The sequence below is a fragment of the Protobothrops mucrosquamatus genome, unplaced genomic scaffold, assembly GCF_001527695.2.
Source record: "Protobothrops mucrosquamatus isolate PMUCROS unplaced genomic scaffold, P.Mucros_1.0 scaffold2021, whole genome shotgun sequence".
NCBI lineage: Eukaryota > Metazoa > Chordata > Lepidosauria > Squamata > Viperidae > Protobothrops > Protobothrops mucrosquamatus.
The window spans coordinates 10,426-24,951 of NW_015388132.1; the positions used below are offsets into that span (position 1 = coordinate 10,426).

The following is a 14,526-nucleotide window of genomic DNA, read 5'->3' on the forward strand; positions in this document are numbered from 1 at the left end:
CAATGTCAGCATATTGACCCCAACAATCTGGGTCCTCATTTTACTGACCCCGGAAGGATGGAAGGCTGAGTAAACCTTGAGCTTGTCAGGATTGGACTCCAGGCTGTGGGCAGAGTTAGGCTGCAATACTGCATTCTAACCATTGTGCCATCAAGGCTCCCTGTGCTACATACTCTTATTTTGCCTCTCCACTTGACAATTTATCAGCTGTATTCTGCATCATTTGCAGCTTTTAAACCATCTCATATAAGCTATAAAACTCAAAAGAGGTTTCTAAGGGCATGGATCCAAGCTATGTTGCCCCAATTCAAATAGGATTGTAGCTAAAACTTTTCCATGCTATTGAGATCAACTGCATTCCTAGCAAGAGACAGAAATTAGGGAGAATCTCAAGTGATACACCTGCTTTTTTTGAGGGGGAGGGGAGAGAGAGAGAGAGAGAGGGAGAGAGAGAGAGAGGGAGAGGGAGAGGGAGAGAGATGCATCATTAAAAACTGCAAATTTCTAATTTCTAAACCTTTTAGTCAGACTTCATCCAATCCATCCCTAGTTCTAAGCAACTATGAAGACCTGCTACAGGTAAAAAGAGAAATAGTGTTATATCGTGACACCACATTTCAAATGACCTCTTTAGTGATGTTATGCTAGGGGTCTTCAAACTTGGCCCTTTTATGACTTGTGGACTTCAACTCCCAGAATTCCTCAGCCCAGGCATGCTGGCTGAGGAATTCTGGGAGTTGAAGTCCACAAGTCATAAAAGGGCCAAGTTTAAAGACCCCTGTTTATGCAAACACTGAACAGCACAGGAGAATGATTAGAACTTTGTGAGACTCATAACATGAGATACAAATCTCCCTTCTTTGCTACTTAGTGGATGAGAGAGAGAGCAGATGATAAAAAAAGACATGACTGCACATTGCTAGCTTTGTCCCAACCCTACTTCCAAACTAACTGAGACAGCACTACATCAGCTTGCTCTTGAATTCTTGCACTGCTGTTGTGATAGGAGCTTTGAGAACATTATAACCAACAGCTTTCAACATGGAATGCTGAAGAGGTGGCAGGGAAGAAATGTTTTTTTTTTGGGGGGGGGGGGTATCACCTGAATTCTATATAATTACAGAAAAAGTGTAGTGGGAATAAAAAAAACAATAGATAGTGCCCACTGCCATGTCTCGGAAACTAGTTTGTGTATTGTAGCTATTCCTTGTCTTAATCTGTTCCAGAGATGATCTTTCCATGGTGGAGACCACATGGTACATGAAAAGAATAGCATAGAAATTATTCACATATGAGTTAATGTGAGACACATTGCTTACTTAATACCAAGATTGGGTTTCGGAAACAGTGCTTCTATGTTTCTGATTTTTCATGGATGCTGTAATTTCAAAAGCTGAAAGCTTCTGTTTCTTTCTTCAGTATCTGTCACCCAGTTCTATCACCATTGGTTATTAGAGACCAATGGGAGAAAAGTAGAGCTTTCAGACTTTGATTCAATGACTGTGTGGATAATTAAATAGTTTTGTCCTTTTTTTAACACCCAAATGTTCCAGGAAAGTGATAGGTATCTCAATTTGAATATGGATATGGTATTGGAAAGTAAGAGGAAAATCAATCTGTAATATGTGTGATGGGACCACAAAGTCAATTAATCTGGACAGTGGTGTAGAAGTGATTCTGCATGGTGATTCTGCACTTTCCCTGAAAATTCAGATGAGAAACCTGGAAGTGGTCTTGGATATGATCATATGTGGAAGAGCCCAGTTAATGGCATAAATCAGGAGTACTCTTTTTTTTAATTAGTGAAGATAATTGCAGCCAAACCAAGCCTCAATTATCCATGTGTTAGGTATTTCCAAATTATATTAGCATAACACTTTACATGCTAATGCTTCTGAAACCAACTGAGAAATTGCAGTTAGGTGAAAATATGATTGACCAGATATTGGTATAGAAAGACATCTGTGCACCAGCTTAATCAGCTGTCTCTATGCATATTCAAGAGCTACGTGATTTATATGAATGCCTGTCTCCATCTACTGTACATTACCCTCCCTGATCACGTTTGAAATGGGCTTTGTTTGCTTCCCTGATTTGTAGGAATATTTAGATAGTAATATTACATTGTGGCCTCCTATAGTAGCTCTTGAGCTTTAAAACTACCTTTCTTCCACTATTTAGTGGCTGGGTTTACACTTGCCCAAAGCCATAATGGGATTAGCTTTTTTTTTGTAGCTCAACCTAAGATATGGATCCAGACATTATGGTTATAAATTGTGGCTTATGTCTAATGTGAGCATCCAATCAACTGAGATAGTTTCTCCTGGTCCATCTTAATCTTGGGAACTGTAGGCTGCTGTCCTCAGGTGGGTTTGAAAAACTGAAGGATCTGCTCAGCTCCTGCTGCAAGAATCCTCACTGCACCCTGGAAAGTAGATTCTGTGAAAGGCCTTAAGAGGCTATTGGAGGCTTACTTCAAAGGCTGGCTAGTACACATGTAGAAATCACCTGCAGGGTAAATCACATGTAACCCTAAGTTCATCTTTGAGAGCTTTCACGACATGTGTATTGTAACAGCTTTTGGAGATACCTCACATTAACTAATTCTCTTGGTGAATGTTTGCTTAGGCTTCCTGTGGTTTAAAGATTTTAAAAACATTAATGCTTCCAAGACCCACCATTGATTAAAATGTCTTGAAAGACTTGATAGTGTTGGATCTAAAGAAGAGACCATTCATAATTCCTAAAGTTTGCCAACAACTAGATCAAATATGTTTCTAACTTTAATATCAAGGGTGATCATAGTTGTTTGACAATCACAGATAAGTGCCATTCTAACAGGAGATGCTGAGCTTACCACCGTAATTAAAAGCTGCAGGAAAGCTTGCAGTACCAGTAATCAAGACTCTTTTTCTTTGTGTATAGGATTAAAATCAAATGTTCTCATTACATTTGCTACATTAGCAGGATGCAATTTAAGGCAGTTCTTACCACCTCTTCCATTTGCTTTTAATTTTTGTCTTTAATTTAGAGCTTCATAAATTGTATTTTTGCTGCATGTGGTAATAATTGCAATCACCACAAACCTTTCTCAGAAACTACACACCAAAAGTGCTTTAAAAAAAACCACACACACTCCAGAATGCAACTGGAATTATGCCTTCTCACAGTGCAGCAACATTTGAAGGATATTCTGAGGAAGAATGGGATGACATTAGTGGCAGGCACCAATTTGGTCTCTTTAATGACATAATGGCTTCTGAATGAAGTCCTACCATGATGTACCTGACTTAATATTTGAGGGAATTATATATCAGGAAGTGGTGGGAAATGGTGGCCAATTGATTATGGCTTTCTCTGCTACATCCTTGTTGGTAACTTTGACTGATGTTTTTAATTGTGGAATGTTTTTTGTTAGTTTTTATGATGTATTTTTATTACCTCACGTTTTGTGGGATGGGTGGCTGCATAAATGTGATAAATAAATTCTCTTAGAAAGATCCTCACCAAAATTTAACTGTTAATTTCAGAAACTCGAGTTTCAAGATTAAAAACATTGCCTGCACTAGTTCTCCATATGCATCTAGAGTCACAGTAAAAGCAGGAAACCAGATGTCTTCATCTGAGGCTGTTCTTCTAGTACAGGAATCATTTTTCCCCAAGTATAAGATCTTCTATACAAAAAGCAACCCAATTCATTGCTTCAGATCTGTTTGAATGCAATGAGCATTTGTCATTAGTTGTGCGAAAAATTTTGAATATGCTGTGATTTGTAAAAGAAATATTAATATTTATCATTTATTATTCTTTTATATGCTTCTAGAGTAGACTGCACTTTGGTACCCAGTTTTCTGGGTATATCAACTTCCTTAAGCAGAATGGAATTATGATGGGGCTCATTTATGAAGAAAAATGCATAGCATGACATATTACTCTAGGTGTCTGTACAGTTTGTGTTCCGGGCCCCCAGCCTACACCGGGCGCTTCACCAAAGTACACCGGGCGCTTCGGTAGGACCTTTATCACTCCCTTGCCGGGGACGACGGAACCGGGACCGGGTCCGGCCGGCCCTCGGTTACATGTGAAAACACCACCGGTAGATACGACTTTACGTAAGTCAGAATCGAGGTGTTCCGGATCTGGAAACAGCGAGGAACCAGCCCCTGCCGCGTCGGCCCCACCCCCTGGGTGCATGCTGGGGAGGTGTCACCTTTGTGAGGAATGAAGAAATGCACCATCGCCTGGAAGTGGCCAGCAAATGGCCCTCACCTACTTCACATATCCGGCTTGGTGGGCGCTGCCCTGGTCCCAGCCCTTTCTGCCAGAGACCCTCAGATCTGTCCCACTCCTGCCCAGGCCCCCACAGGCCCCCTTGACGCGAATGATGTAGAGATGACCACGCCCACCCAGTAGGCCACACCCATTCCATCCACGCCCACCCAGTAGGCCGCACCCACCCGGCCCCCCAAGGGCAACCGCAATGCTGATGCGGCCCTCAATGAAATTGAGTTTGACACCCCTGCTCTAGCATGACAGCTCCTTTAAAAAAAAATAATAACAGTCCAGACATCAACCTGGTTGGTTTCCATTCCTCTCCAATTACATTACATTTTAAAATATGTTACACTGTATATTTTTCTTAGTTCAGGAATGAAGAAGTTATGTCCCTATATAGACATTGTAAGATTACACCTTCTATGTGCCTTTTTCCATTGGAGACTGCTAACTGGGGATGATGGTAGTTCTAATTCAAATCATTTGTGAATACTGCATTCATGCATTCTTACCAAAGAATGAGGAAATTAGGAATGAAAGACAGAGGATAGCCTTTGCCATTTTACTAAGATCCTGTTTTTTTTATCAGGTTAATGCATTTGAATGTGTGTCTTTTCCAGTTGGTTTATACGTGCATCATTTTTGCTTTCCCTGCATTTTACTAAAACAAGTAAATAGCCTGCCTCTAATGCTTGATCAAGAGGAAGAATGCTTACAGCATCACACCAATCCCAACCTCAGTGAACTCTGAGGCAGTTTGCAAAGTTCTTGCACATTACCATTCAGGGCTAATTAGAGAGAACAATTTACTCAGAGCAAATCTATCAAGTGTTTTTCCAGTAAAAGGCTTTAACCATGTATAACAGACCATATATCAAGAATCAGAGATGGCTTCTCATTTTCAGATCCCATGAATCATCCTTCCAAATGCATTGTAAAAATTAAGGCTAGAACAGCCTGGCCACTCAAATGTCAGTAAAGTCTGTGCAATACTGTACCTGTCTGCCGTCTTTCTGGTTGCATGCCTCAACTGTGACCTGGGAACCAGTGGAAAAGGAGGTGATTGAGAGGCACTTGTCCTGCTGCCTGATTAAAGGGTCACTGAAAATCCACTCCTTTGGGGGCAGAAAGCAAGAAGACAATTTAGCATAAGGCATGGTCGTGGCCCACTACTAGGTGGTGGCCTATTTGGAATTTGGCCATGTAAATGGCTGGCTGGAGTGCACATGCAGCTCAACTTGTGCGAGCCAGCAGGCACTCGTATGCGTGCGTGCTGGCCTGACAATTGCGCAAATCAAACTGCACATGTGCGCATCGGCCTGCCGCTTGCATGGCCCAGTTCCCCTCTCCCCCCCAGCCGGGCTGGTGTGCACATGTGCAGCTTGATTTGCGCAAGTGGCAGGCCGGCACACATGTGTACGACTGCCCGCTGGCCTATTGGCTCGCACAAGTGATAGTACAACATTTTCTCAATTATATCTGCTAAATTTATAGCTTTTGTTTAGAATAGAAAGCCTGACTGAAACATTTTCCCCTACTATATTGACTTATACAATTGCCCTTCAGCAGGAAAGGAGAAAAATGGCATAAATCAGGAAATGGCGACTTGTTTTCAGAAGAATCTGCAATTGCAGCAGCATTTTTGTATTGGTATTGTTATCACTGCTTGTAAAAAGCAATTGTAGGTTTCCATTGTGACAGAAAGCCCTCAAGGCTCTTAGGAAATCAGCTGCCTGCTTTCAAGGTTTATATTGAGTAGGTTAGTGCTGGGAGTGAGTTTGTGGGAATAACACTTATTTATTTATTACTTTATTTGCTACTTCTGTTTGCATAAAATCCAAATTGAATAAACAAACAAATAAATGTTGTTCATAGCTATTCACTTAATATCTGCCTAGTTTAACCCCGAGAATGCCTCTAGAGAGGAATGGTCCAAGGTATCTTTTGTGGGCTGGCCATTAGCGATCCCTCTACCAAGCCACCTGGTTTTGACCTGCTTCGTTTTGTCTGGACAAAATTGAACAGAATTAGGTATGATAGTGGAACAAGTGCCTCTGCACTTATTCCATCAGTGGGGATGGAAAGATTATCCTTGTTGCAGTTGTGGTGCTGATATGCAAACTGTTAAACATATTGTGCTACATTGCCCATGATGTGTGTTCTCTGGTTTCCTAGAAAATCTGCATGAAGCAACACCAGAGGTGATCACCTGGATAGCTTAATTGGACATCCAGTTATGAAGGCACTACTATACCCCCATAGAAGTTTTACTTAGAATTATGTGGACTTATAGGTTTACTTCTCTTCTGTCATGTTCTCATCATACTATTATTATTATTATTATTATTATTATTATTATTATTATTATTATTATTATTATTATTATTATTATTATATTAATTAATATTAATATTGTAATATTAGTCACCTTTGGCTAAAAAAATGACGGGAGAAAATGTTGCTGTTCTACCTGTGTTAAGTAGAAGAAATATGCTGATTTAATAGAGCAAGCTCAATTAAGCCAGATATTACTGATGTTCTTGGCAGCTGCCATCATTTTAAAAAGCACTGTCCTGTGGACTGGAATTGTTTACACTGTGTTTACTAGTATATAAATTGGTAGGATGCAAACTCTGCACACACATAGGATAAGTATATTTTAAATAAAATTACTGTGGTAAATAGAGCAGTGATTTTTTAAAAGATGGTTGATATCCATATAAGTCACTCAGAGATGATATTTTTAAAGGTCAGTTTTTGAGTACAAGCCTTTTAAAAAGGTAAGAAACTATTTTCATATGTGAAAGACTTCAAATATGGAATGAGAGTAAAATCATCATGTGATTTGGAAAATACCAACTTGGGTACTTTTATTTGTTTGGCTTTGAAGCTGCCCAACTCTGCAGCAACACTGAGCAATCTATAAATAAAGAAAACAAAATACTTAATTTTTTTCTTAAAATAATCTGGTGCAATTCAAAATTCCTCACTTCACAGGGACCTTTCATAGCATTCTAATTTGTCCCCTCTAATTGGACAATAATTTGGGACTATCTAGTCTCCTGCAAAGAGATGAGCTCCTTCTAACCACTAACAGAAGGGGGGGGGGGAGGAAATTATTACTATTTTTATAATAGCATATCACAAATTTCTCATTATCTCTACAATCTTCTATAACTGCCCTAAATCAGCTTTGAAATGCTGCACCCTCTAATGCTCTGGAAAGGTTGACTGGGGTCTATAAGCACCATAATGTTTCTTCTCCTCTTTCTACCAATAAGAATATTTTGACAGGAAGTGAGCTGGATCCATTTCATTTGCTGGTCCAAAGATTTCAGTTTTCTTCATTGTCTACTTTTGGCACAGGCTATACTAGAATAGACTCTGCCCCTTAATTTCTAGAGCAGAAAATAATCTTATTTTTATCTTAATCTTATACAATAGGACAGAGGTGTCAAACTGCCGGCCCGTGGGCCAGTTGCATTATGTGGAGGCTATGCCCACCCCAGCTCTGGCAATGGGAAAAAAGTCACGATATGTCACGACACATCACGTAACACGGCGAGTTTGACACCCGTGCAACAGGAGAACATATCAGCCCGTTTTTTAATCTATTTCATCAGCTGTTGCCTATGGTATCACATTAGGGATGCATTTCAACACCCTTAACAAACCAAATAAGAGTAAAAGCCAACTTCATTGATTTATTCCCTCATCTAATAACCATCCTTTCCCATAAGCAATTGACATATGCTTTCTTTGCTTAGATAATTCCCAGGATATAGATACAGTTGAATGAATTTCAGCCATTTCGTACAACCACAAAATAGCTCAACAAGTCCAATGAAAGAGCACGCTGGATGTGGTCTGCTCACTCATTCCCAACCATTAACAGATGTGAGTGAGCTTTTGCTGGCATCTGGTATTCTATTGTAACCTTTTGCTTGCTCAAGTTATTTCCTCTTTGTTAGCATCTAAAATAATTCTCAGGAAAAATTCTAAATTTAGACAATGGTATTAATTTATGCCATCTTGTCCCCTCATCCCTTAGGCTACATAACTGTTTTACTGCTATCCATAAGAAATTGCAGAGAAAGAAGCTAATATTTCAAGCTATTTCTGGATATTTTGAACTGACTTTTACTTAATACAGTACAGTGATACATAATCTATTCGAGAGAAAAAATGAACTCAGATTTAGCTTAGTAGATTTTTCTAGACAATTTGTGACAATTTGAATTCCCAACATGATGCTCAAAGCTAACCCCAGTCCAATGCTCTTTCTGACTTTTTACATTTTAAAGAATTCTTTTAATTTCTTTTATAAGAAACTGGCATGCTGCCAGTATAATTTTCATATCTAGGAATGCTTCTGGGCCCAAGCGAGCTTCAAAAGATTTTTTTTTTTTTTTACAGAATAAAAATAATGAGTAGCAGCATTTGGGTGCTTAAACTGGAAGTATGTTCTCTGGCATGGGAAAAAGGACAAAGATAAACAAATTTATTAAATGTTGATTTCTAATCTATCATGGCAGTAATTTTTGGAATGAGTAAGTCATTTGTAGAAGTTCTATGATAAATTCTTAACACTGCAGCTCCAAATACTGGGGAATCTCTGAAGAATTTTACATCATTTCAGGATAAAATTCAACTTGTAAAAGAATCATCTTTGATTATTGCGCCAGTATTATCTGTGGTGATGTATTAAACAGAACTTGCAACAGTATAAAAACTGTTTGATCTGGTAATTTAAAATTGACATTTTTTTCTTTAAATTTTCCTTTAGGAAGCGCTGCCCTTGCAGGCGTTTCAGGGAATCTATCTGTATAAACATTATAAAGCTAAATGCATACTCCGGTCTTCACTGTTCATGTGTGCAAAGATCTATATAAATCTTCTTACAATATGCACTCATTTCATATTTTCTTTTTTCATAGATTGAAGAAAGGTTGCATGTGAAACAACGTTAAGAAAAAGGTGTTGACTTTCAAAATACCATCATCATCATATTCTAAAAGAAAAGTTTTCCACCCCATCTAAGAGTCACTTAGGTGAGATAGGTGGCTGTACAAACTGAATATTTTTTTTTTTAAAAAAACCCTCCTATTCTACAGTCATACTTTTCTATAGCTTTCTTTCTTTCTTGTCTTCCACATCTGATGGATGCAGCAAGAACCTATTGTGTTATCTTATACTGAAGTATGTCTTGAGGGTCTTCTAAATAAATATTTGTATCTGGGTCACCCCTAATTATCCATCCTTCCTCACAGCTTTCTTAATGCCACAGAACTGACCTTTGACTGCCCTGTGCAGATAATATTCCTATCTTGCTGGAACACTTGGAACCCATTTCAGTCTGAGGCACACTTAAATGGCTGTCTTTTTCCTTAGCTTTGTACTGAATGGCTGCAGGCAATTCTAATTTTGTAAGCTGTCCAAAGTCAGTTGGCTGAGATGGATGGCTATAGAAATCGAATAAATTAATAAATTTTAAGGATTGAAAAAAAAATCAGCCAGTTTCATCTAAAAGTTAAAACATTGGACCAGGAGTGAGGAAACCCTTGCATGGAAGCCAGCTAGTTGACTTTGGACTGATCATTCTCTCTCAGTTCTAGGAAGAAGGCAATGGCAAATCATTCTGAAAATCTTGCCAAAAAAACTGCATGGAGTTGTCCATGAAGTAGAATCTGACTCAAAGGACCCCCCATCCTGCTCTCCCAAAACAGCAGAGAGTTGATCAGAAGACAAGCAATGTCTATTCAGGGATTTGAAAAAGGTTTCCAATTTTGAGAGGGACCTCGGAGTCCTAGTGGACAATCAGCTAAATATGAGCCAGCCGTGTGCTGCAGCTGCCAAAAAGGCCAACACAGTGCTAGGCTGCATTAACAGAGGGATAGAATCAAGATCACATGAAGTGTTAATACCACTTTACAATGCCTTGGTAAGGCCACACTTGGAATACTGCATCCAGTTTTGGTCACCGCGATGTAAAAAAGATGTTGAGACTCTAGAAAGAGTACAGAGAAGAGCAACAAAGNCACAGACATGTCAAACACAAGGCCCGGGGGTCGGATGTGGCCCGCGAAGTGGTTTCATGTGGCCCGCGAAGCCATCCTGGAAATAGTGAGGGAACGGCCCCTGCTGCCTTGGCCCTGGCCCAGGCCGGCCGGGAGCCAATGTACACTTTTGTGGTGGCCATCTATGCTGAAATGCATTCAGTCTTAGCTCCACAAGGCCGTCTGGAAACAGCGAGGAACCAGCCCCTGCCGCGTCGGCCCCACCCCCTGGGTGCATGCTGGGGAGGTGTCACCCTTTGTGAGGAATGAAGAAATGCACCATCGCCTGGAAGTGGCCAGCAAATGGTCCTCACCTACTTCAAATATCCGGCTTGGTGGGCGCTGCCCTGGTCCCACCCCTTTCTGCCAGAGACCCTCAGATCTGTCCCACTCCTGCCCAGGCCCCCACAGGCCCCCTTGACGCGAATGATGTAGAGATGACCATGCCCACCCAGTAGGCCACACCCATTCCATCCACGCCCACCCAGTAGGCCGCACCCACCCGGCCCCCCAAGGGCAACCGCAATGCTGATGCGGCCCTCAATGAAATTGAGTTTGACACCCCTGCTCTAGCATGACAGCTCCTTTAAAAAAAAAAAATAACAGTCCAGACATCAACCTGGTTGGTTTCCCATTCCTCTCCAATTACATTACATTTGAAAATATGTTACACTGTATATTTTTCTTAGTTCAGGAATGAAGAAGTTATGTCCCTATAGACATTGTAAGATTACACCTTCTATGTGCCTTTTTCCATTGGAGACTGCTAACTGGGGATGATGGTAGTTCTAATTCAAATCATTTGTGAATACTGCATTCATGCATTCTTACCAAAGAATGAGGAAATTAGGAATGAAAGACAGAGGATAGCCTTTGCCATTTTACTAAGATCCTGTTTTTTTATCAGGTTAATGCATTTGAATGTGTGTCTTTTCCAGTTGGTTTATACGTGCATCATTTTTGCTTTCCCTGCATTTTACTAAAACAAGTAAATAGCCTGCCTCTAGTGCTTGATCAAGAGGAAGAATGCTTACAGCATCACACCAATCCCAACCTCAGTGAACTCTGAGGCAGTTTGCAAAGTTCTTGCACATTACCATTCAGGGCTAATTAGAGAGAACAATTTACTCAGAGCAAATCTATCAAGTGTTTTTCCAGTAAAAGGCTTTAACCATGTATAACAGGATATGGATGACACTCAGACCATATATCAAGAATCAGAGATGGCTTCTCATTTTCAGATCCCATGAATCATCCTTCCAAATGCATTGTAAAAATTAAGGCTAGAACAGCCCGGCCACTCAAGTGTTAGTAAAGTCTGTGCAATACTGTACCTGTCTGCCGTCTTTCTGGTTGCATGCCTCAACTGTGACCTGGGAACCAGTGGAAAAGGAGGTGATTGAGAGGCACTTGTCCTGCTGCCTGATTAAAGGGTCACTGAAAATCCACTCCTTTGGGGGCAGAAAGCAAGAAGACAATTTAGCATAAGGCGATAATACAGGGGTCCCCAACCCTCAGGTCGTGGCCCACTACTAGGTGGTGGCCTATTTGGAATTTGGCCATGTAAATGGCTGGCTGGAGTGCACATGCAGCTCAACTTGTGCGAGCCAGCAGGCACTCGTATGTGTGTGTGCTGGCCTGCCACTTGCGCAAATCAAACTGCACGTGTGTGCACCGGCCTGCCGCTTGCGTGGCCCAGTTCCCCTCTCTCCCCCAGCTGGGCCGGTGTGCACATGTGCAGCTTGATTTGCGCAAGTGGCAGGCCGGCACGCACGTGTACGACTGCCCGCCGGCCTGCTGGCTCGCACAAGTGATAGTACAACATTTTCTCAATTATATCTGCTAAATTTATAGCTTTTGTTTAGAATAGAAAGCCTGACTGAAACATTTTCCCCTCCTATATTGACTTATACAATTGCCCTTCAGCAGGGAAGGAGAAAAATGGCATAAATCAGGAAATAGCGACTTGTTTTCAGAAGAATCTGCAATTGCAGCAGCATTTTTGTATTGCTATTGTCATCAGTGCTTGTAAAAAGCAATTGTAGGTTTCCATTGTGATAGAAAGCCCTCAAGGCTCTTAGGAAATCAGCTGCTTGCTTTCAAGGTTTATATTGAGTAGGTTAGTGCTGGGAGTGAGTTTGTGGGAATAACACTTATTTATTTATTACTTTATTTGCTACTTCTGTTTGCATAAAATCCAAACTGAACAAACAAACAAATAAATGTTGTTCATAGCTATTTACTTAATATCTGCCTAGTTTAACCCCGAGAGTGCCTCTAGAGAGGAATGGTCCAAGGTATCTTTTGTGGCCTGGCCATTAGCGATCCCTCTACCAAGCCACCTGGTTTTGACCTGCTTCGTTTTGTCTGGACAAAATTGAACAGAATTAGGTATGATAGTGGAACAAGTGCCTCTGCACTTATTCCATCAGTGGGGATGGAAAGATTATTCTTGTTGCAGTTGTGGTGCTGATATGCAAACTGTTAAACATATTGTGCTACATTGCCCATGATGTATGTTCTCTGGTTTCCTAGAAAATCTGCATGAAGCAACACCAGAGGTAATCACCTGGATAGCTTAATTGGACATCCAGTTATGAAGGCACTACTATACCCCCATAGAAGTTTTACTTAGAATTATGTGGATTTATAGGTTTACTTCTCTTCTGTCATGTTCTCATCATCATCATCATCATCATCATCATCATCATCATCATCATCATCATCATCATCATATTATTATTATTATTATTATTATTATTACTACTACTACTACTACATTAATTATTATATTAATTAATATTAATATTGTAATATTAGTCACCTCTGGCTAAAAAAATGACAGGAGAAAATGTTGCTGTTCTACCTGTGTTAAGTAGAAGAAATATGCTGATTTAATAGAGCAAGCTCAATTAAGCCAGATATTACTGATGTTCTTGGCAGCTGCCATCATTTTAAAAAGCACTGTCCTGTGGACTGGAATTGTTTACACTGTGTTTACTAGTATATAAATTGGTAGGATGCAAACTCTGCACACACATAGGTTAAGTATATTTTAAATAAAATTACTATGGTAAATAGAGCAGTGATTTTTTAAAAGATGGTTGATATCCATATAAGCCACTCAGAGATGATATTTTTAAAGGTCAGTTTTTGAGTACAAGCCTTTTAAAAAGGTAAGAATCTATTTTCATATGTGAAAGACTTCAAATATGAAATGAGAGTGAAATCATCATGTGATTTGGAAAATACCAACTTGGGTACTTTTATTTGTTTAGCTTTGAAGCTGCCCAACTCTGCAGCAACACTGAGCAATCTACAAATAAAGAAAACAAAATACTTAAAATTTTTCTTAAAATAATCTGGTGCAATTCAAAATTCCCCACTTCACAGGGACCTTTCATAGCATTCTAATTTGTCCCCTCTAATTGGACAATAATTTGGGACTATCTAGTCTCCTGCAAAGAGATGGGCTCCTTCTATCCACTAACAGAAGGGGGGGAGGAAATTATTACTATTTTTATAATAGCATATCACAAATTTCTCATTCTGTCTACAATCTTCCATAACTGCCCTAAATCAGCTCTGAAATGCTGCACCCTCTAACGCTCTGGAAAGGTGGACTGGGGTCTATAAGCACCATAATGTTTCTTCTCCTCTTTCTACCAATAAGAATATTTTGACAGGAAGTGAGCTGGATCCATTTCATTTGCTGGTCCAAAGATTTCAGTTTTCTTCATTGCCTACTTTTGGCACAGGCTATACTAGAATAGACTCTGCCCCTTAATTTCTAGAGCAGAAAATAATCTTATTTTTATCTTAATCTTATACAATAGGACAGAGGTGTCAAACTGCCGGCCCGTGGGCCAGTTGCATTATGTGGAGGCTGTGCTCACCCCACCTCTGGCAATGCAAAAAAAGTCATGATATGTCACGACACGTCACGTGACACGGCGAGTTTGACACCCGTGCAACAGGAGAACATATCAGCCAGGTTTTATTTATTTATTTATTTATTATTTAAATTTATATACCGCCCTATCTCCCTTACGGGACTCAGGGCGGTGAACAGGCAATAATAAAAATCACAATAAATATTGAATAAAAAGCCTGCTCTAAAATACCCCATATAAAACCCCTAGCAAAGCCCAATCAAAACTACGCCAGGCCGGCCGCATGGAATAGATGGGTTTTC

The 14,526-nt window shown here is 40.1% G+C and overlaps 1 protein-coding gene across 1 annotated transcript in view; it reads right to left on the reverse strand.

Moving 5' to 3' along the window:
* Nucleotides 1-14,526, reverse strand: part of GALNT16 (polypeptide N-acetylgalactosaminyltransferase 16) — a 185,048-nt gene that overhangs the window by 10,405 nt on the left and 160,117 nt on the right. The window contains exon 14 of the mRNA XM_015823874.1: nucleotides 11,666-11,782. Coding sequence (XP_015679360.1) covers nucleotides 11,666-11,782 — 117 coding nt within the window. The remainder of the gene's footprint in view (nucleotides 1-11,665; nucleotides 11,783-14,526) is intronic.